This window comes from Camelus dromedarius, chromosome 27, assembly GCF_036321535.1.
Source record: "Camelus dromedarius isolate mCamDro1 chromosome 27, mCamDro1.pat, whole genome shotgun sequence".
In the NCBI taxonomy this organism is placed as follows: domain Eukaryota; kingdom Metazoa; phylum Chordata; class Mammalia; order Artiodactyla; family Camelidae; genus Camelus; species Camelus dromedarius.
Genome location: NC_087462.1, coordinates 11,277,855 through 11,301,062, shown reverse-complemented (window position 1 = coordinate 11,301,062; position 23,208 = coordinate 11,277,855). Strand labels below are relative to the sequence as shown.

General features: G+C 55.3%; 1 protein-coding gene and 1 long non-coding RNA gene across 3 annotated transcripts in view; one reads left to right on the top strand and one right to left on the bottom strand.

The window, feature by feature from the left end:
* PBX4 (PBX homeobox 4) overlaps window positions 1-12,303 on the top strand; it is a 37,383-nt gene extending 25,080 nt beyond the window's left edge. For both annotated transcript variants that reach the window (XM_064480069.1, XM_064480071.1), the window contains exons 3-8: window positions 5,668-5,915; window positions 6,192-6,382; window positions 6,636-6,771; window positions 9,958-10,114; window positions 10,487-10,593; window positions 11,663-12,303. In XM_064480069.1, the coding sequence (XP_064336139.1) occupies window positions 5,668-5,915; window positions 6,192-6,382; window positions 6,636-6,771; window positions 9,958-10,114; window positions 10,487-10,593; window positions 11,663-11,749 (926 nt within the window). In that variant the 3' untranslated portion in view covers window positions 11,750-12,303. The remainder of the gene's footprint in view (window positions 1-5,667; window positions 5,916-6,191; window positions 6,383-6,635; window positions 6,772-9,957; window positions 10,115-10,486; window positions 10,594-11,662) is intronic.
* On the bottom strand, window positions 842-6,339 carry LOC135319473 (uncharacterized). Its single transcript, XR_010378102.1, has 3 exons — window positions 6,225-6,339; window positions 2,376-2,493; window positions 842-1,236 (listed from the first exon to the last, which is right to left on the bottom strand). It is a non-coding gene; the product is annotated as an uncharacterized LOC135319473 (long non-coding RNA).
* Window positions 12,304-23,208: the final 10,905 nt, after the last annotated feature.

The window sequence follows — 23,208 nt, the reverse complement described above, 5'->3', positions numbered from 1 at the left end:
TGAACTGTATGTCATGTGAATTCTGTCTCTATAAGGCTGTTATGAAGACGACTTAAGGACTGAAGGGTTTCAGCTGGGGCCGGTCTCTGATGAAGAGCGAGCCCACAGCTTAAGGCCTTCGGACACAGATGCCTGTGAAGCAGCACCTTCTTGCAGCCTCTATCCAGGCTTCCTCTTAGGGTTTAACCATCCACTGAAACCGTCTTGTGCCTTTGTTTCTGGTTTGTTTTCTGATCCCTCCCTGGAATGCTGGCCCACAAAAGCACAGGCGTGCCTGCGGTGTGTCCCAGCCCTGTTACTGGCTTGGCACACAGTAGCTTCCAGTAAACGAAAGTGACTAACCTTTCTTAACAGAAGATGCTCCTTGTTGCTGTCACCTAGAGCCTGCTTAACATCAGTCCCTGGGACAGTTCCTCTTAGAGAAGTTAGGGCATGCAGAAGAATAAGCCCCAGAGCCCCATTAGAGTCAATAAACATAAAATTACTTGGTCACGTTGCCGTGAAGGTTCCTGCATGCAGCCTCTGTGTCCGTGTTGGCCTTTCCATAGACAGAGGGCAAACCAGACACCACCTTTCAAGGCGTCCTGGATTAGGACTGAACTAAACGAGCTAAAATCTCATCCTTTGTGCTGCACCCAGAGAAGAACTCAAGGGGAGTTCTTCTTGAAGGGGAAAGCTCAAGAGGGTCCTCCAAGGAAAGGGGGGACCTGAAGGCAGGGGTGGGGCGGTGTCGGCCTACCTGGGCCTGCATGCACGTACGTACGTTCTTCCTCAGACACGTGTTAGGCTCTGTGACACATTCTGTGGAGAAGGGTCGCAGACTACAGTATTGGTCAATAAAGTTTTATTGGAACACAGCTGCTCATTGGTTTGCTATTGCCTAGGGCTGATTCAGTTCCTGGAAAGGGCTCTCTTCCCAGCTTGCAGACCGGTGCCTTGGTGCCTTCTCACTGTGTTCTCACAGGTGGGTGGGATGGGGAAGAGGCCCCCGTTGCTCTTCTTAAAAGGCCACAGCCCTTCTATGGATTAGGGCCCCACACTTATGACCTCACTTGACCTTAATTACCTCCTCATGGATTCTATTCCATACATACATTGGGGGTTCCATGTGTGAATTTGGGGGGACACGATTCAGTCCATAGCAGTTCCATGTTGTTTCTTCCAAAAAAAATAATGTGTTGAGATTTATCATTCTATTTTACTTCATTGTTTGGTTTACTGGCGTTTTCACACCCACTGTAAATTGGAGACAGAAGGAACGTTGGTGGTTTGGCAGGGAGCGCCTTTGTTCCTGATCCCACCTCCTCTTCCAAGCGCCCCCAACTGACAGTGTCCCTGAGCTGAGCTCCCGGTCTCCAAAGCCTCCTGCCCGCCAGTCAAGGGCCCTGAGGGAGCTGGGGAGCATGGCTGGGGCGCTCTGGAACAGTCTACCGGAAATGAGCTTGTTGTAATTGGCGGTAATGTGTGTCTAGTGACCATAATCAGGCCAGGGATCGTGTGCTGGGAGGCAGATACGTGGCGCTGAGGGAGACACAGGGCTTGCGAGGGGCCTCTGACAGAGAGGAAAAGCTCTTGGCACGGCTGTGTCCACAGCTGGGACTGGTGCAGGGGACTGAGGCACAGGGTAACTTGCTTTTTTAGGTTTTGCTTCTCTTTATACACATACATTTGCAAAAATGTACAGCCTTGAAGAAGTAAAGCTGTAGCGTGTGAATGCCTGTCATAACATATGCACTGTTAGCACCACAGGCCTGGGGTGTGACAGCCAGACTGTCTCCTCATTCACGGGTTTCCGGGTGGCCTTGGTTTCTCACAGTTATGATGTAGTCATGTGTGTGTGTCCCGTAAACACAGCATCTCCTGATGTCAGTGTTACTGTAGGATACGTTTTCAGAACAGGAATCTGAAGACCAAAGGATAAGTGCTGTGGGGAGGGTAGAGCTCAAGTGGTAGAGCACATGCTTAGCATGCACGAGGTCCTGGGTTCGATCCCTAGTACCTCCTCTAAAAATAAATAAACCTAATGACCTCCTCCCAAAAAACTAAAAATTAAAAAATAATACAACAATAAATAAAATACTTCTAAAATATTTTTTTAAAAACAAAGGATATGTGCTTTTTCAGTGTTAATCAGCATTTCAAAGCTCCCTCCAAAAAAGGCCACACCAATGCATACCCTATAAAGATATATGAGAAAAGGCTGGGGTGTTCCCTTTGTAATTTTTTTAATTGCAGTATAGTTGATGCATAATATTATGTAAGTTACAGGCATCTAATGTAGTGATTCACAATTTTTAAAGGTTAAACTCCATTTATAGGTATTATAAAATATTAGCTATATTCCCTGTGTTGTACAATATATCCGTGTGGCTTACCTTTGTAATTTAAGAGCTTTCATTGGAGAACAGTAAGTTCCAGGGTTTTTTACTGTGTTTTTTAAACTCTCCAGCACCTGGTTGGGTACCTGGTTTGTGATGGGCTCCCAGATGCTTGCTGTTGGATAAATAAAAGAACAGGAGAAAGATTGCCACGTGCCCCTCAGCAGCCCAGAGTCACACACGCACACGCAGATACATACTTGCCCTCGCGTGAACCCACACTCCCATGTGCGCACACACACACACACACACACATGCATGTGCCCACATACACCCCTTCATTCAGCCGCATGTTCCAGCCTGAACCACTCCTGCCCCTCATTGTAATAAGGAAGCTGTAATGTAATAAGGATGTTCCTCTCCAGCCCCAGGAGTCAGGGTGTGATGAGGGACCTCTGGGGAGGGACGAGGTCCTCTTTGTCCCTCTCAGGCCACTCCTGAGCCCTGGCCGGGACCATGGGCCCTCGGGAGGAGCTCCTGGGTAAACCTGAGACAATCACAGAGTGTCTGTGCCGTGGAGGACCATGGAGGGCCCAGCAGAGAGAAAATTAATGAAGAGGGACTTGGAAAGATGTCAGGAAAGCCCCTGAGTGCCACGGGTCAGAGTCTAGGCTTTAACTGTGGATGCAGGGACTGGTTGAAGTCTTTAAACAACAGACCAGCTCAATCAACACAGCATTTGAAGGTAGCTGGGTGTGCGCGATGGAGCAGAGGGGAAGGGTTTCCTCACAGGTCACCGAGGGCAGGACAGGGGTCAGCACAGCGGGCTTCCAGGAATGGTGTTAAGGAGGGGTGGGGGGCAGGTGGTGGGTTGATCGTGGAGGGAGAATCAATAGGATTTGAAAACAGACGGACTAATATATGTATTTACATGTATGACTGAAACAGTATGCTGTACACCAGAGACTGACACCTTGTAACTAACTATACTTCAATAAATAAAAAAGAAAACAGAGGGATTGAAGGAGGAGGCCGTCCACTATTACTCTGGTTAGGAATGGTTAGGAGTGTGTGGGCCTTATTTATAAGGGTCAGGCAGTGCAGGTTCTCTCTGCCCAGGAGTGCCCAGCATTTATATCCGGTGCTTCTCGGAGGCCAAGTGAGGTCAGTAGAGAATTGGGTCTGTGAGCTGGAAGGTTAGCAACCAATAAAGGGGCACTTTTCCTTCTGTTATTTCAAAAAGAGCCCCATCATAACCCCGCGGGACTGAGTAGGTTGCAAGGCTTCCTTTGGGTGAGTTGGGGATCCCTGCGTGTGAGGTGAAGGTCCCTCGTCTCATAGGAAATTCCTGCAAGGATCTCTTGAGCTCCCTCAGTTTTCACTTGTGAATTTTTGACAGAGAAGGTTAGTCTGTTACATAGGAAACAAGAAAGGGACAAATAATTAATATGGATATGAAAGGATTACATTCAAATTTTAGTTGAACACTTAAGTCACTTAGGAGCTGTAGTTAGTATTGAGAGCCTGTTTCCAAGGAAACAGTTTAAACCTTGTTTTTCTAGAAAGTCAGAACTAAATGGATATCATATACCATAACCTCCTTCCCTGTTCCCTGCCTTCCATCCCCTCAGGAACTGCCCCCTAGCCTTCATTTCTCTGGAGCCGTAAATATTTCTTCCGTTCCCGAGGAAGCAAACAGAGCACAGATCCTGCAGGACCGCCCTCCTCTGACCTGAGCCTCATTCTGTAACCCCTGCAGCAGCCTCTTCCCGCCCTGCCTGCTTCTCACGCTGCCCTGGAACTAGCCAGTCAGGTCCTGCGCCACCGTACCCTGCGGCTGCTTTTGCAGAAGTTAACGGCGCTCCCCTGATGACCAAGCCCATGCTTTCACCCTTCTGTGACTACTTCTGGTTTTTCCTCACCCTACCTGGTAATTCTCTTCCTGTCTCCTCCCTTGCCTGTCCTTTAAATGTTGGTTTTCCAGCCCCGGGGTGGGGGTGGGGGTGGGGGTGGGGGGGCGTGGCTTCTTCTCGTAGGTGTGGCTGCATGTACAGGTGGACACTTACAGATTTCCCAACACACATTTCATGCCGATGACTCATGTATACCGGTCTCCCACCCCAACTGGTCAGCTCAGCCCCGGCTCCCAGGAAGCAGCTGCTTCTCAGCCACCCAGACATCTGTGCTTAGCTGGGTCAGGGGCCAGGCTGACCCGTCTTTCCACCTGTTCGCCTGCTGCTCTGTGTGCTGCACCTGGGAGAAAGTGGCGCCTTCCAAGGCGAATGTGGGGGTCACCCAGCCTCTTCCTTTCTCTCACGCACGCCCACATCCCCGGGCCATGGATTCCGGGGCCTCTCTCTTTGACCACCCCAAAGCTGACCTGTATCCCCTTGGATGGCGGCAGCTCCCCCTACTGCCTCCCAAGCCCATTCAGCCCGGTGTGACAGCTTTTTCAAGTTGCAAAGCCAATTGTCTTGTTTCTCTGCTTGAAATCTCTCAGTTCATCTTTTCTGGCACCTCTGGGTCAGGCTTTTCCTCTCTGACTCTAAAGCAACAAACCCTCCCCGCAACACACACACAATAGACACAAACGGACACAACAGACTTGTTACTGAATCGAACTCAGGTCCACTTGCCCGATACGCAGTAGTCATTCTAATGACACCGGGTTGTGGTGAAGGAAAGTACAGGCTCCAGGCAAGGGAGTAGAAGACCAGCCTCAGATCCACTCCACTTTGGTCTTGGAGTGAGGAGTTCTTTTAAGGGAAGGAGCAAAGAGGCTGGAATTAATCGTGTTGTGACATTTCTTAATAGCAGTTTCGAGAATCAGAATGTCTCTGGTTTATGATTCTCTGGCCAGGTCGTCCATGGCTTGGGGGTCTGTTAGCTCATCTTGCCCTGGAGAAACAACCTGGGTTTGTACATTAATGACAACATCTAAATAGCAATTTTAGTACATTAACAACGTGATCAACAATTGCAATCCTACTCATCTGAGTGGTTGGTTAATGTTCAGTGAGCACAGGATTGAGGTCAGAGGGGACAAGAAAGGGGATAAAGTTTTGGATAGGGGGATCGATTGAAAACTCAGTGACAGAAATCAGTTTCTGTCGGGGGGACTCAGTCTCAGACACACATTAGCACAGCTTTGTCTGACACCAGGCTGCCAGCACCTTTCTTTGTACCCCTGCCTGTGCTAGTGTGAGCATCTGGAACGCGCCTCCTCACAGTGTCTGTTACCAGATAAAACAAAGACTTTCTTTCAGACGCGGTGCGGCTGCTAATGTTCTGCCGTGGCTGTTTCCGCTCCAACAGCAGACACTGATTCGGTCCCCTCTCTCTTATCCAGTGTTGAGCATTCGTGGCATTCAGGAGGAGGGCCCCCCCGACGATCAGCTCATGAGGCTAGATAACATGCTGTTGGCCGAGGGCGTGTGCAGGCCGGGGAAGCAAGGAAGAGGAGCAGCAGCGGCGGCGGCCAGCACAGCAACACCAGGTGGCTGTCCAAATGACAATGGCCTTGAGCACTCTGACTACAGGGCCAAGCTGTCCCAGATCCGACAGATTTACCACTCTGAGCTAGAGAAATATGAACAGGTGATCTTTCTGCATGGAAGAGTTTCTGTCATGTGAATGCGCATTTGTCAAAGCAAAACGTGGAGCACTAAACCGCCTTCCTTCTGTGGCGCAGACCGGGCAGTCCACACACTTGGTCTCATAGCAAAGGTGGCCAATTTTACTGGAAGCCCTTTGCCTTCACTTCTCAGTAGCCAGCCTGTGTGGGAGTCGCGGGCGGCGGGGAGCTGGTCCCACACAGAGCCCTGGGCCAGCCTGCTGTGTAGTCACTGGCTGGCATGTGTGTCCCCACCCCAGGCCTGCCGGGAGTTCACCACGCACGTCACCAACCTTCTCCGGGAGCAGAGCAGGATCAGGCCCATCTCGCCCAAGGAGATGGAGCGCATGGTCGGGGTCATCCACGGCAAGTTCAGCAGCATCCAGATGCAGCTGAAGCAGAGCACCTGCGAGGCCGTGATGACCCTGCGCTCCAGGCTCCTGGATGCCAGGTCAGGCCCCACCCCACCCACGACTGCAGGGTTGGCTCTTAGGAAGAGGAACCAAGTCGGTGCTGACCTGGGTTTACGGTCAGGGGGGGCCTCCGAGCCTGTCCAGGGGCTCTGGCCGCAGCTGCGGGTGTAGCCCCTCACACAGCCTTGGGAGATGGCTGAAGCGCTGACCACTGCTGTTACCACCTCTGGGGGTCAGGGATGCTACTGGCGGCCCAGTGTCTGAACACCGGCTGAGGCTCTGTCTTTGCAGGCGTAAGCGGCAGAATTTCAGCAAGCAAGCCACGGAAGTGCTGAATGAGTATTTTTACTCCCATTTGAGCAATCCTTACCCCAGCGAAGAAGCAAAAGAGGAGCTGGCCAGGAAGGGTGGCATCACGGTCTCCCAGGTGACAGTCCTTTCCTGCCCCGCCTCCCTGAACATGGAAGGGAAGGAGGGTTCAGCCCAGTGAGGAGGACACTCAGGGAAAGTTCATAAAATGTGTGGAGCTGGAGCCCGGTGTCCAGGCTTGGAGTCGCCTGGCTGCGCCCAGATCCTGGGTCTATTGTATGAATGTGGGTCTCAGACAGGAAGCCACGCCCACCAGGTGAAGGGACTCCCAGAAGCTATGAGCGTGGACTGTGAGGTCCCTGAGGTGACACCACCGAGTGTGGCATCTGGTACTCAGTGAATTGTGGTCGTTAGGATTTACTATCATTCTTGCATCTGAGGGTGCGCTGTGTTGCATAAGAGGGATCGGGTATAAACTTGGGAGAAGGAAAAAAACTTGGAGCAAAATCAGGACTTAAAGTGATAGACCAGCTCTCACGCTCAAGTACCAATTCAGTTATACTGGGGTAAGTTCAGGCGTGTGCATCGCCTGCTTGTTACTCAGCTAGTCTCCCTAGAGACCAGAGGGAATGGCCGGTGGCTCGGAGCTACAGCTGGTGGAGAGGCCATCCCACTCCTGTACAAGGTGCCCATGCTGGGACATGCAGGGCAGGTGACATCTGGCTCCAGTTGGGGAATGGTGGTGCAGATTGGAGAAGGAACCCGGACAACCTTGGACAGCCTCGGGCAACCTTGGTCATCTGGATTGCCTCCCTTCTCACTGGAACTGGGGTGAGGGATGCAGAGCTAAGGCAAGAGTCCAGGAAACCTTTCATAAGGTTTTAAAGTGAGAATGGTAAGCTCAGGCAGCCCGCAAGTGAGAGGCAGGACCAGGCAACACCCACAGGGCAGCGGGAATGGGCAGAGTGGGGGCCAGGTGTGCAGCACCCCCTCTGGTGGCAGGGAGGGCTGGAGCATGCGCTGGCTCACTGAATGTCACCACCCACCTGGAGGCAGCCACCTCCTTCTGCTGTGCAGTTGGAGGGGCTGAGTTTCCAGCCCTGTCCGACTGCCTCCAGAGCCTGTGCCGTCAGCCAGCACCCTCTGCCCCGTCTGTGCCAAGTCCAGCAGTGACCTGGGGACAAGGGCACTCGGGAGCCCTGCAGGGTCATGCAGACAGCAAAGCCTCACAGGTGTCCCAGTTACATCAGACCTCACTCACCCGAGGACTGCAGTGGTGACCTCAGCACCTTGGCCGGAGCTGCAGGGAGGGCTGCACCTCTGGGGCTCCGAGAGCTGAAGGAAGCTTGTTCCCACCACGAGCAGTTGTCTGAAAATGGCCAGATTCACTTCAGGGCCTGCCGCCTCCTGAGAGCAGATGGGTCTTGTGTCTAGACTTCATCTGAGGAGAGGGTTCATTGCAGACAAAAGTTTGAAAAGCACCAGCCACATTGCAGGGGCTCCCACTCACCAGAGACCTCCACCCACAACCCACCAGCAGCAGAATTCTACGCTCAGATCCCCTCCCCACTTTGGTGGGTCTGCCAGCGCAAAATAGCTGACAGTCAGCGGAGAGAGGGCCCCGAATTCACGGTAGGATGTTGTGCAGGCTGTGAGGTTCACCTGAGAAGGTAGTGGGGAGGGAGAGCACCGTGAGGGCAGAGGGTGTTGGAGATGGGGCCACAGACGTTTTCAGGACAGAATCAGTGCAGCTCCAGGCTGAGGAGGCCTGAGGGGGAAAAGGGCAGGAGAGCTGAGCCTAAGCACGCAGTGATGGGAGCAAACTCAGACGTCTTCAGCTGGCTCAGCCAAAGGGGCCAGAGGGACCGGAGAGGGAGTGGCTGGTGGCTCGGAGCTACAGCTGGCGGAGAGGCCATCCCAGTCCTGTATGAGGTGCCGGTGCTGGGACATGCCCCATGGAGAGGGCAGACCTGGCCCGGACCACATCCCCCATGGCCGCCCTCCCTCACCCATATGGGAAGTTTGTCCTTGGTTCCTCTAAAACCCCACTTGAATTCAACATGGAACACTGCTCGCTGCCATTCTTCTGCAAACTTAGTTCCACGAAGACTTGTCAGCACGTTCCTCAGAGACAAGTGGGAGCCAAGTGCTTACCTGGCTTGGTTAAGGAAAGTTGCCCTCACACCCGGGGCGGGAGGGAAGGGACGCCGAGGCGTGGAGCAGGGAGCGCACACCGGGGCTTTTCCTTTTCGTGGTTGACACTGAGAGGATTATGGCGGGACGTTAAAGAAACTCATTTTTAAAGGAGAAAAGGTCATCGACAGTCCTGTGGCTGTAACTGAGCTGTTTATTTCTGTTTATTAAAATGCACACTCATCTCACCGCAGGGCCAGGTGCCTGACTTTGGGAGGCTGCACATCTCCATGCTCATAGGAGGGCACTGCCCAGGGTCTCACCCAGCCGATTCTGCCCCCAGGGAACGCTTGCCTTGTCACGATTCTTGGGGGACGGGAGGGCGCTACTGGCATCTGGTGGGTGGAAGCCAGGGATGCTGCTCCGCACCCTTAGCAAGGAGCTCCCCAGCAGCCCCCCACCCCAGAGAGTGACCCGCAGGGAGAAGCCCTGCACTGGAGGTCTCGGTGCAGGTGTGGAGTCAGAGCAGGGCTCGGACCCGCTTGGCTCTGGGCCAGCTCCTTGCTCACTGGATGGGGGGCTGTGTGTCCCTGCAGCTGCCTCCCAGCTGGCTTTGAGGACCAAACACAGGCGCTCGGTTCAGTGCTCAGCACCTTCCCCTGCCCTGTCAGATGGTCCTTGTCCTTTGATAAGTTTTGGATTCAGCTGTATCCTTTGCTTAAGCTGAATTCCCAGAAATGGGGTTGCTAATGTGTGTCTCTCGGGCACTTACTTTGCCTCAGGAGGAATCCAGAATTCAGTCTGTTCCTGTCCCTGCAGTGAGCGCACACTCATCTATCCGAGCGTGTCCCCCACACGCCTGTATTCCCTCCAGCTCCTCCCTGGGCCCAGGTTCCAGCAGCATCTGGTTCTCAGGCAGTGTGTCTCCTCCGGCTCCTACAAGTCACACCAGCTCCGGGGTGTCCCCAGCCCACTGCAAGCATTTCTCTGAGCCCACGATTCCATCAGCGCGCCACCTTCTTTCTCAGTCCCATCCTCTCACCCGACCCCAGGGCCACACAGTCTCCCTCAGCAGTGTTCCCCCTGGGCGGTGGAAGCCTCAAGTGCATCCACATCGTGTCTCATCACTAGGTCAGCTCGTCCAGTGACTTCTGTCTCTGTGTGTCCATAGGTCTCCAACTGGTTTGGCAACAAAAGAATCCGATATAAAAAGAACATGGGGAAGTTTCAAGAAGAGGCTACCATTTACACAGCTAAGACGGCAGTGGACAGCCCCAAAGTCAGGGGCCCGGGGAGCCAGGCCAGCTGCCCCTCGATGCCCAGCTCCAGTAAGTGAGGTCACTCAGCCCAGCAACAGTCGCTCACGCGCAGCCAGGCCCACTGAGCTGCATTTGGGGAAGCAGTGAGGGGGCCACACAGCCCCTTCCAGACAGGTCACTGCCTACGCCTCTTTCCTCTGTTTACACTGTGGGGTTCCTGTTCCCACGGGTGATTATCCTGATCACGTCCCTGCGGGCTGTGCGGGTGCTGTGGGGACAGAAACTTCAATACCAAGGAGAAGGGAAAGGCCTGCGGGAGGGGTGGGGGACCATGGGCGTCACATTCCTGGCCCCTTCCTGGCTGGGGGGCTGGCAGAGCCCACCTGAGGAGTTGTTGCGGCCCCCAGGGCAATTTGTCCTGATCTCTCCCATCCCTTCCAGGTGCTTCTGGTCCCTTTCCACTGACCAGCTCCGGGGGCGCACTTACCGCCCTGCAGACACTGGCCTCTCTCCGGCCCGCCCCTGGGGTAGGCGGCCTTCTGTCCCAGGTGAGTCTCGGGCACAATCCCAAGGACACCTGTGGCGTCCCCGCCTCAGTGACAGGGCGCACTTGGGGCCCACCCAGGTGGGTGGTCGGTCCTTGAAACTGGCCATCTCAGCCGCATCTCAGTCTCCCCAGGCTCCCCTGAAGGTCCTGGCAACAAGGTGAGCCCATGGGGCACTCAGTCCATCTTGGGGATGAATGCAGGCGGCGGAGCCCCCTCAGGGAGCACTGCTCTGTGGGGCCCGCTTGGCAAGGACCCCGTGCCTTCACCCCTCAGGACGCAATAACTTGAGGCAGCCGCTGAGGTCTTTGCCTTTTGGGAAGGATCCCTCCCTCCCCAAGGGTGTCTGTACCGCTCAGGGAGGCCAGGGGTGGGCAGACGAGGCCCTGACTGTCTGAAGGTGCAGCCCCATTGGGCTCAGACCCTCCACCATGTTCATGCTGTGGCCTAAGGAAGAGCAGAGCTCTCAAGATCACACAGAGGGTGTGGTGCCCAGGCGCCTTGAGCAGCCAGCGTAGGAGCTGCCCCTAGAGTGTGAGCTGGGAAGGGGAACAGCCCTGCTCTCATGGGCTGCAAACAGGACTTGCCTTGGAGCAGTCGGCCCGAGAAGAGCCATTGTCAGTGGTGGTTTCCATGGGCAGTGGGTTGGGGGCTCCTATGGACAAACATCTCAGGATCACATGTGCCAAATATGTCCCTGCAACTGCAGGCGGAGCCCCCATGCCCGGCGGCCCTGGCCCTGCCCTCCTGACCACCCAGCCAGACCCGCGTCCTGCCGGGTTCCTGAGCCTCTTCCCACTCACCGAGTCTCACCACGATGTTTTGGGGACCATCGTCAGCTCCAGGCCCTGTGTGTGCCACATCAGTCCCTTGCCAGATCCCTGCCTGCAGAGGCCAGTGTCCTGCCAAGGAAGCATGGCCATGTACAAGGCCAGCTGTGACCCAGGACTGACCCCTTGGTCCCTCCCCCGTCTCCTGGCCCCTCTTCTCTGCTCTCAGCACGTTCTAAGCCTTCTCGGGGATGGGTCGTCAGTCTCCTGGCCCTCCTCCGACTCTGTTTCTGTCTTTTCAGGCCAGGGGCGGCTGGCGGGGGAAGCGAAGGTCGACCGCTTCACTTGTTGGAGACCCCGGCAGTGTCACCCCAGATGCATCTAATTAAATGTTGGGACAAGCAGAAAAGGGGACGGTGTGACCTGCCGTGGTTCTCTGTCCTTCATGTTACCTCAGAAGACCCAGGACTGACTCCAGACGGTGCTCCCGGGCCAGTGGCAGGCGACAATGATGCCATCTTCTGCTTGTCAGCTGGGATTTGAAATGGGCGGAGACACTGCTCCTTCTCCTAACTCCATTTGGCTTTTTTTAATAGTAATTTTATGGTTAAGACTATGAGTTGTTTCCTCTAGGACTTGGCACAAATTCTCCCATTAAATTTTGGACTGATTTTAAGTTTGATGTCATTCACACCCGGATTTGTTCCTGGTGATGGCTGACCGCCAGGCGCAGGGCCTCAGCGGCGCAACTGTGAGAGTTGAGATTTTGTTGGCTCACTTGTCCCTTCCTGCGCCTCCCCACCCAGACGCTGCCTTCCCACACTCCCTCTGTTGTGTCATTTCACAAGGTTGTGACCTGAGTCTGTGCTAAGCTCAGAATTCTACTGGGATTTGGTTTGCACCCCTCCCCTCCTTTTTTTCTGTTAATACAAGTTCTACCATTTTCAGCTGAAATGTCATTGAACAGAATAAACTTCGCAAGACCTTTCCCGCACCTGTACTCTTGAAGTCCTGCTGGCTCGAGGCTCGGCTCTCAGTGTCCCTCTCTGTCCCCTCGCCCAGTTCCTCCTCTGCTTCAGCCTTCAGGTTGGACCTCCCCTTGTAAGGAATGAAGACAGTAGAGCTGGGCTGCTGGGAGAATTGAATAAGCCCGGGCTCAGGGCGGCTCGGGGCCTGTCAGCGTCACCACGGCCCTAACCCCACACTGCCAGCTGCCACCCTGACCAGCATCAGAGCTTCTGCCCAGAGTGTTTGGTCTCTGGACACAGAGTAATCCGACTCCGTGCACCTCCACACCAGCTCACCCCCAGATCCCGGCCAGCTGAATCATCTCCGTTCTCCCAGTTCTTGGCCTCAAGGCCTCCCAGGCCTGAGAGATCCCTCCATCCTGCCTCCAACCCCTGCGCGTGCCACCACCGTGGTGCTGATAGTGTGAGGGTTGCGGAGGGGAAACGAGGCACAGGAGTGAGGGTCTGCCAGGTCACAGCCATGCAGCATGACGGAAGACCGGCCTGCACCCAGAAAGGCTGAGCGTGGTCGTCTCCTGGGATCAGAGGAGCTCGGCCCCGCTGCTGGGTCCCTGGACTCCAGCCCCTGCGGCTCCCGTCCGCCTCTGGGCAGCAGCTGGCTGCTCTCACCTGGCCTGTTACCACACTGTCCTCCGTTTCTGTGGCTTTTAAGAGCCACTGGAGGGGAGATGGACTGTGTGTACTGGAGATGATGATGATGCTGGGGCGGTCCCAAGGGAAACAGCCAAAGCAGCAACTCATGGGTCCCAGGTGTCCCAAGAGCCTCCTGTTCACTCGCGCTCTTGGCATGTATGCAGCTGCTGGTCCACTTGGCCTCCAGCTTCTAGCTGTTTGTCTTGGAGGATTTTTTGGTTTGGTTTGATTTGGTTTGGTTTTGTTGGGGGTATGGGTAATTAGGTTTATGTATTTATTTTTAGAGGAGGTACTGGGGATTGAACCTAGGACCTTGTGCATGCTAAGCATGCGCTCTAACACTTGAGCTATACCGTCCCCCCAAGAGGGTTTTAATTTCAGGAAACTCCCAAGGGCAAATGCTGCCCATAAAGTCACACTCTACTAACACTTCATATTGCACTATTCAAAAAATGCCTAAATGTGTCCACAAAGCAGTAATCGAGCTATTAAGGATTACAGGAGCACAGAGGAAGTGCATGATTGGGGGTTTTACCAGAGAAGAGGCCCACAAAAGAGAACTCTGGAGACCAGGGCACAGGGAGATGAGGGTGACAGTGGAACGAGAGGTCCAGCCGTTGTCTCCCCACCACTTTCCACCAGGGGTCGCCATGGCTCTGCAGAGAGTACAGAGCTGGAAGCCTGGAAGACCTGCCTCTCTTGGGCTGGGGACCCAAGGATATAAGACCTTATAGCTGTGGGGTCGAAGGGCTGATCCATATAAAGGGCCGGGCTCTGAGCAGGAAATAAGACCTCCAAGTTTACTATTATACTCAACATGTCAGACATCCCCCAACCCTGGACCCGGGCACCCTCCCCCATATTTGCATATATGTTTGTCGTTTGCATATACTATGCACGACTTACTTTATTTGAATGAAATATGTGTGGGATTTGCATACCTTTGCATGCCATTAGTGTTGCTATTCGTAGACTTGTCCTGCTTTTGTAAGCCTGTTTGATGGGAGACAGACTAGGGATCCAGGTCCTGGGCCACCTCTGAGAGGTTAAGCTCCCCCTCCCCCAGGTTCCATGAAATGGCATCTCCACTCACATGGTCAGGAGCCCCTGGAAGGCACACTCTGTCTGCTTAGGGTCCACAGATTCACTGATGCAAAAGTCACCATAACTTGGGCAGGGTTCTAAGCAAACAGATACAAGACAATAGTTTCAAGTAAAGGGGGCTACCCCAAGGGAGGTTTAAAGGCAAGTTCCAGTTCATCGGGGCTGGGTCAGGCCTGAGAATCTGCATTTTTACCAGCTCCCAGATGAGGCTAGTTCTGGCCAGGTGTCTTGTTGGGAGAGCTGCTAATATTCTCGTTAATCCACACATCTTTGTTTGTTTTTTTGAGGGGGTTAATTTGGTTTATTCATTTATTTATTTTTAGAGGAGGTACTGGGGATTGAACCCAGGACCTTGCGCATGCTAAGCATGCCCTCTATCACCTGAGTTATACCCTCCCCCTGGATGGCACTTTCTATCTCAAAATGCACATCCAAACTTGGAGGAGCCTGAGGACCTGAATTTTAAAGTAAATCACACAGGAGCAGCTCTGACAGGCCTCACCCTGGCCCAAGATCGTAACTGATTCCCACTAGAATCGCCAGTGGACACCAAAATCAGCAAGGGGAAGTTTGAGGGAGTTAGTGCTATCCTTGCTAGACTCCCTCAACCAGAGCACTGGGGAAACTGAGGCACGGGAGCTAGCCCTGGGGACGTGTGTGCAGGCCATCTCCCCCACATTCAGGACTCCCCAGCCTCCTACCCTGCACATCCACGTGGAGCCCTCACAGGCCCTGAAAGCCTCTTCTCCCAACACTGGTCCAGCTGCCCTACCAGGGCCTCCGCACACCAGGGAGACCTGTCAAGAGAGGCTGGACCCCTGCCTGAGCCCAAGTTCAAATCCTGCCTCTACCTCCCATGAGCTGTCCTCCCTGAGCCTCAGTTCTTCCCCCTGTGAAGTGGAAATATATGTAGCTCCTGCCTCCTAAGACTTGGTGGGAATCACGTGAGTACAGAGGACCCAAATTACTGAGGATGGTGTACATGTTCCCAGAGAGTCTAGGTTTATCTTGTCCCCATTCTGCCAAGAGGGACACTGAGACAGGAAGACAGGAGGGCAGTGGTCTGACCAAGGACAGCCTGGCTCAGGCTGCCACAATTTCTATGAGCCTCTGTAAGGGCCAGAGGGTAGACTTGAGGGTGGACTGGCCCATCTCCCTGCCTGTTCTCCACTGGGCCACCAGGGGGCAATCTGACAACTTGAATGCAATCCAGGACTGTTTACTTACCAGGCCATGGTTTCACCTCCCTCTCAAAATCCAATTACCTTTTCCTCCCATAGGAAGTCTGTCTTTGACGTCAGTTCCCTCTTCACTGGCCCCCTCACTACCCCTCCCATAAATACATTCCCACCCCAGGGCCTTTGCATTGACTGTTCCTTCTGCCTGAGCACCCTCTTCCCTTCTTTGCCAGGCTAACTATTCTATCCCTTCCTTCACCTCTGCTCCCATCCAGCTCCCCCACAACCGCTCTCCCCACGCACTGACCCTCAGAGTTCCCTACTGTCCCCTCCCCAGCTTTCTTCTCCCTCTAGTCGCTCCCTCCTCACTGGCCAGCCAGTGTTCAAGGGATAGGAGCACGTGAGGTCCCAAGGGCGTTTTGGTTTCTCCTGCCTGGCACCTTGTTCTCTTCTGGAATAGAGATGGGGCAGCTGCGGGCGTGGCTCCGGTTAATCTTGCTTTGGTGCATCACCAAGCCCCACCCAGGATCTGCCCCTCTCTGGTCCTCAGTCTTACTCCTGCCTGGCCGATGGGGATTTTTGGGACCAAAGTGAGTCCTGGGGAGGGTTGAGAGGTGAGGAGACCTGCGGTCCTGCGGAAGGGAGGTCTGCGACCTCATTCACCCCACGTTGGCTGTTCGTCAAAGTCCCCCAAAGCTTCTGGCTTAATTTCGCCATCTCTCCTGGGACGGGGCAGAATCAGGAGACCAGGCAGCCACGTATTCTCGGTCCTTCTGGACCCTACCTCTCACCTGACCCATCCACTTCCTGGAACCTCCGAGCGACACTCAGATTCTTGACCCTTTCTACAGCCCTTCTCCTCATCTGGCCCCTCCCCAGCCCTGGCTCCACCCCTTAGGGACTTCGGTCACGCCCCCGATTCTGGTCCCGCCCCCTCCCCTGAAACTCCTGCACTTGCACCTGCCAGTTCCAGTGAGGCCCCAAACCCTAGTAAACCCTAGGAAAGATGTTTGTTTCCCGAGACTCCAGGAGGCATTTCAGGACCAGCCACCCCAGAGCCCTAGGGGAAGTCTGGAGGCCCTCAGACTCAAGTGGAGAAATTGAGCCCCTGATTTAGGTGCTTTGGGGGGTTTTAATCTCCCCCATCCAGTACCACTGCAAAGCCCTGATGGGTGGCAGTTGCTGAGGGAGGGGAGTTGGGGCTGCCTGGGACAGCCCAGCTGCAACCCCTGCCCCTCTCTTGCATGTTACTGAGGGTCATGATTGCCGTTACTGAGCATCTACTGCACCAAGACCTGAAGACGCAGAGGCTGTTGTCAGTTCCATCCCACGCTAGGGAAACTGAGGCCATGGGGCTACTGGGGGAAGGGCCTGGGTTTGACACAAGAGGCTGAATTTTGTGCTCAGAGGTCTCTGTGGTGACCCAGCAAGGGTTCACTTCAAACCCCTGCCCCCACTGACAGGGATCATGAGAACTGTGGAGGGTGTGTGAGCAGGGGCGTGACCAGAGCCTGTGAGATGCCCAGGACTCTCAGGCCGGCCCCTGTGGCTCAGGTTGCACCCCCTGCTTTGGCCTCCAGGGGCCGCCCCAGCCCCAAAGACAAGGTCACCAGGCTCCTCTCCTGGTGCTAGCAGGAGATGGATCCTACTTCCAGAATCTGCCCCTGCTACCCCAGAATGCCAAGTAAACCCCCTAAGCCTCAGTTTCCCCATCTGTAAAGAGAGCAATGATAGGAACAGCCTCACTGGGAGGGGTCAGTGAAGAGATGCCTGTAAAGTGCTCCAGCATCCAGTATGTGCTCAATGGATGTGTAAGCCACCTGCCCAGCCTGTGGCTCAGGCAGGTACACAGACAGATCAGTGCTGAAATGTGGCCATGGGGGAAAGGAGAACATTCTGGGAAGAGACACTTGGGTCCACTCAGAACACCCTGAATCCAAAGTTCATGGAAAAGGTCTAAAGACCCAGGAGAGGGCTGGACCCACAGAGGAGTGTGGGGTGAGGGGAGCCTAGGCTTTAGTGACCTCCCCTCCATGTTCTTAAGGAAGCCAGAGCTTTCTGTGGGAAATGGGTCCAATTATAGGCTCCTAGCTTCCAGGTATGACAGCTGTGAAGTGGTGAGCTCCCCGTGGCTAGGGGCATGCAAGCAGACAAGAAGTCTCCAACAGCATCTGGGCCAGGGCCCAAGCCAAGAGGCCTAATTCTCCAAGGACTTATTAGGAGGCAGGTCACAGCCTGACTACAGGAGACCAAGGGTGGCACCACTCAGCAGCTGGATCTCCTGGTCAGAGACAGCAGGTTCCAAGCAGCTAGAGAATGAACATTCCTCCACTCCAGGCGCCGGGCAGGCCACTCCTGCCTGGTAAAACGTAAGTTGGGCCTGGCCCCGTGGACTGCGTGTTTTTCCAGTGGCTTCTTCAGCCACAGCCCGACCACAACCTAGATTCCGTCGGGTCGGCCATTTCCAAGTGTTTGTGTTCAGCTGGGCCAGACGGCGGGCCTTTGGCCTTGGCCTCCCAGAAGGTCTGGAGAAGCACCCCCATCCTCCTGCTCAGACATCCCTCTGCTTAGAAGCCGCTCATTAAAACTACTCAGCAGCCAATGACAAAGAATAAGGGAGAGACATGATCTTGCTGAGGAGGCCCGGGAGAGCTTGTGTGTCCCATAAGCAGAGACCTTCCTCCTGGGCCGGGACCCCAGATATAAAGACACGACCCTTGGCAAAGCTGACTTCTTGGAGCCCCAATAAATGCTGACCTTCAAATTTTAGGGTCAACTTGGGACCAGGTCAGCAGCCACAATTGCACATCAGAAGCCATGGGTGTTTGTGAACAGCCTTGCTTCCATGCGGAACCCTGGGCAAGCTATTTCTCTCTCTCAGCCTTGCTTTCCCCAGCTGTAAGCTAGAGATAATAATAGAACCTACCTAAAAGGTTGTTGACAGGATCCAACCCAATGCCTAGCAGGTGCTTCACAAACCTGAGGCCTCTTCTATGCCTCCAGGGTCTGGCTCTGCCTCCTGCATCGGACCAAAAGCTCCTTGAGGGGAGAGTCTGGGCTCTCCAGAGGAGATAGTGAATTGGAGTTAATCTGACGGTGTCTCTCCCCTGCTCAAAATTCTCACAGACAGAAAGTCAATCCTAAAACCAACATTCAAGACCTTTGGACATCTAATTTTGAATTGGCAAACTCCTATTCACTCTTCAAAGCCTGTATCAAATGTCCTCTCTGCCAGAAAGCCTTTGTGGAACTTCCTCTGGATTTTTTCAGCCACTGGCCCTCCTGCTGGTCCAAGCCTGATCTCACAGGCTGAGGTATCTGGGCCTGGCTCTGCCTCTCTCTTCAGAAGGGGGCTCCGGGCTGAGTTTGGGCAGGATGGAGGGTATCTGAACCCACAGATCTACATGGAGACATCACATGAGAGCCCATGTGTGGCCATCTGTGTGTTTGTGTCCCTGTCCCTGTGCAGGGCCCCCGGGAGGGGCAGTCAGGCCAACTCCCCCTAGACCACCCGAGACAGCGGCATCTTTTCGAGACAAGGAGCATGGGCTGAGCAGTGCCCCCTGTGAGGAAGCCTGGCTTGGCTGGAAGCTCATTTGTCCACAGACCCTCTGCCTGGAAGAACTGGGGATGTGAGCAGCTGGCCTCCGCCTCTGCCTCCACCACGCTGGCACTATGTTTTGTGACCCACCATTATGGCTCAGCTCCATCTGGGATGAAGGAGGGGCTGGGGCCCAGGGGAGGGCCTCCCCCCACTGCCTTTATGGAAACCCCGCCAGGCAGCCTTCGAGGACATACCTGAGGTTTGGCAGCACCCAGCCAGCCAGCCCCCAGGGCTGAGTCAGCAGGAAGGGATTCAGGACTTCCCAGGAAAAGCAGCTGGGACCTCGAGGGGCCCCCAACCCCCAGCCCACGCCCTCCCCAGGGCTGCTGGAGGGTGGGAGGTGCCACATGCACCTGGCTGCACCCGCTCTCCTTTGAGGGACTGAATTGTGAGGGTTTGAGGCAGGTTAGAATCGGCCCTGACTTGGGTGGTCAGGGCGTTTGCAGGCCAGAGTGTCCCCAAGTAGGGGGTGACAACGAGTGACTATGGGTGTTGATGCCCTGCTGTGCACAGGTGCTCTCGGCTGCCCACGCCCCCTCAGGACCCTGCCGTAGGCCTGTGTGTCAGTGCGACAGTGTCTGCCCAGGCAGCTGTGAGGGGTGGGACAGCATCTGGACAGGCTGTCGCATCCAGGGTGACCAGCAAATCCAGCTGCATGCACTTTGAAGGGATGACTTGTCGGGGGCTGTAATTAAGAGGCAGTGCAGCCCAATAAGTGACAAGAAGGTGGCCTGTGGTGTGGGAGGGAGTGTTGACCAGGGATGACAGGGACAGGGCGTCACCAGGGCAGTGTGACCGCGGGACCCATGGTGAAGACACTGGACTCCGTGTGTCACATCCGCTTGGCTGCACAGTGGCTGTGACCCTGGGGAGGGCAGTGGATGTTTCCCTGCATCCATCCCAAAATATCGGTGTCTGTTGCTCCCCTATCCCTGGGGTCTCCTCCCTCCTGCCTGCCCAGACCCATCACCCTAGGCCTTGGGGTCTGGCCTCAGCTCCTGCCGTGGGAGGGGTCAGGCAGCAGGACATCAGCGTTCAGCTGGCCAGCTCTTTCTCCGCTGGCACCCCGCCTCTGTTTCCACTATTAAAATGCAAGCATTCCCCCCACCCTACTGAAGCCAGGTCTCTCCGCCAGGCTGGCTCCAGTCTTTGGGGTCTGCGCCTGGGTCATACCCAACTCTGAGGGCTGATGAGGGAGACAGACGGGGCCGGGGAAGTGGTGGGTGGCCGCGCCAGGGCCACGAGGCCCCGATGGAGGAGCCAGCAACGTTCAGCCAGGACAGGAGGCAGCTGGAGGAGAGGGGGCGCTGGGCTGCCGGTTTGGACCCTGCAAGGGCTGCCATGTGGGAGGGAGCAGACCCTAGTTCCATAAAAGAAATAGTTTCCAACAAGCTGAATCCAGCAGAGGAGTCTTTGTTATGAGAAATTGTGTGACTTATCCCTGCTCCAGCACCTTCTGTGGCTCCCAATCACCCACTGGAGACTCTTCAGCTCCTCGCTGGCATTCAAGGCCCTGTTCATCTCCCCTATATGTTTCCCTTCTGCTGCTGCTCTTTGTGCCTGCTTGAAGTTTCCCTCCTCAGCCTTCACCTATACATTTCCAGCTGCCTGGTATGCCCTTCCTACTTTGCCAACCTGGCAAACTCCTACACATCCTTCAAGACCCCATGCCTATATCCCCTTCTCTGGGAAACACTGTCCTTCCCTTCAGTCCATGGTGTCTCCATTTGCTGTGTGACCCTGGGCAAGTCCCTTCAGCTATGAAATGGATGTGTGTATGTGTGAAAAATCATCCTCCCTAAAAGCATATTTGGGCCCCAAGACAATAAATATACATTAAATGCCCTCAAACTGAGTTAGGTTTTGGCGGGAGACAGAGAAGTCTTTGTATCCAGTCAGTGCTCAATGCGTGTTCATTTTTATCTTCCTCCTCTTGGATTCTGTGGGTTGAAGATGCTCTTGATTTTAGCACTGTTCCAAGATTTTTCTCCCACTCACAGTACTAGGAATTTTAAGAACCCCTGGTTCTAAAATTATAAGTCTAAAATGCCGTGGGCGAGACCAAGGGCCTCCTTATGCCCTGAGCTGACCCTAGGGTGGCTGGAGCTGGGGTCTCCAGGGGGGGCCACATGCCCCCCATGCCCAAGGCTGATGGGGTATGGTCTGGCAGCCACAATTTTGGAGGGAGAGCAATGGATTTACCAGGAGGCCAACGCCCCAGGAGGGAGGGGGCGGGACTCCTGGCTCAGAGGCTAGAACGGGGTCACAAGGCAGCATCCAGAAGCATCAGGCTGTCAGCTCAGAGTCGTGGCTTCCTTCTCTTGGAGACTCAGTTTCTTCATCTGAATATTGGGGCCAAGTGCTGCCCTCTTGAAGAGTCATCAGCAGGGATGGGGAGTCACTGGGGCAACAGCCCCTCCCCTGTGCCAAACATTTTCTTGGGCTGTGCCCTCTGCTTGGAACAGTCTCCCTGGCCCACTTCCCTCTAGGAGTCCCTTCTCACGCCTCGTCAAACCACAGCAGTTGAGGAGGGGGCTTGCAGATAACACCCATCACCCCTGCTCTGCCCTAGGGAACCAGGGTGCCAGCAGCCTGCCCCAAATTCAGCCGCCCTAGACCTGGCAGTGGCCACGGCCCCAACACTCTCTCAATGAAAGGTATTTGGCAGCAGGGCTTGACACCTCATCACACTCAGCCTAGAAGCCAGCCTCTCCTACTGGCTGCAGGGGAAGGCCCCCCCCCCCACGCACACCCCCTCCGACTCCTGTGGCTCCTCAGGACCCCAGTAGGCAGGCCCAGGGTCTGCACGGCCTTGGTGGGGGCCTACCTCTCTGAGCCTCCCTGTCAGCTTGGGGTAGACACAGTAAGTCTGGATAAATACTCATGTCCCTGGCTCCCAGGGGCCTCAAAGCTTTCTTCCCTCTCTTGTCCAACACGGCCTATCCAAGGAGAGACTGGGGTGCCGGCACCCGGGGCTTCCAAACCTTGACTCCAAGCAGAGCCCTTAGGGCCACCCTCATAGATGGGTTGGTACCCTCGGGTTTGCCAGATTCTCCCAGACCCTCCAGACCCTTAATGCTGCCGCCTAGGCAGGGGAAGGTGTTCCCATGAAAGTCATGGCCTGAGTAAAGGCGTGAGGGCTGGAGAGGTTGGAGGTTGTCCACTGGAGAGTTCTTCCGATGGGCAGAGCATGAACCCCACAGGCATGTCGGGGTCTGTCTGTGAGCCACTCTCCCCACCAAGGCCTTCTCTGGGCCACCATTGTTGGCACAGAGCTGAAACTTAATGCTGTCCTCTAAATGCTGAGCAGGCACATGGTAAGGTGGACGGGAGGGCTAGGGGTGGGCAGGCGAGCGGGCAGGGCAGATAGCTGGTAGCAGGGGAAGTAGGCGGGCAGGTAGGTGTGCAGGAGGCCTGAGCATGCGCTGGGCTAAGGGAACACCCCGCACTTCAAATCCTTGCCATCACCCTCTCCCCAGGGCAATCAGCCAAGCACCATGCTCCCCACCTCAGGCCCCCAGAAATGCCACATCAATGGCTTCGAGGGGCTGACGTCTCCAGGCCAATGGAGTCTCGGGCATGTTCTTGAGGAGACTGCTGGGCCATCCAGGGAGCCCCTGCTCCTGCCGGGATTCACTCCAGGGCCCAGGCAGCTCTTCGCCTCTCCTTTTAGGACCTCGACTTCTCAGTCTGGAAAGTGGGGGTGTGGTCAGAACAGCACCTGTCCCATGAGGTGCCAGGAGAACTCGCCTGGCCATGCACAGAGTGCAAGCATGCGATGGTTCTGCACCTCCAGACTGAGGAGCCTAGTGAGGTCAGAGGGTTCAGGACCATGGTCTTGGGCAGCCCAGTCACTGTGTGGTCAAGGCGTGGCCCGGCCTCAGTTGGGTGGGGGACCCCGGGCAGGGCCGCTGTGACCCCAGCTGAGGAAGTCCAGGGCGGCCTCAATTCCTGCCTCCTGGGGCAAGCGCTCCTGCCAGGGCCCCTCCCTGACCACTGTAGCCCATGGGCCTGTGGCCAGGTGGGAGCCACTGACCACAGCCAGGCGAGGAGGAGAAGGCCAGGGCAGCAGCTGCTGCTATGTTCAGCGGTCAGGGCTGCACAGGCTCAGGCCACTCATGACTTGGCTCTGTGCACACGTGTCGCAGACACACTTTGGGCAGCGGTTGGGGCCCACATGCCTGCCTGAGGCGTGTCCGTGGCCTCAAGGGGGCCTCCGTGCCATTTACATACTCATGTCCGTGTGTGTTTCAGGCCTGATCCTGCCTGCCAAGGTGCCTAAGGTGTCTGGATCTGGCAGC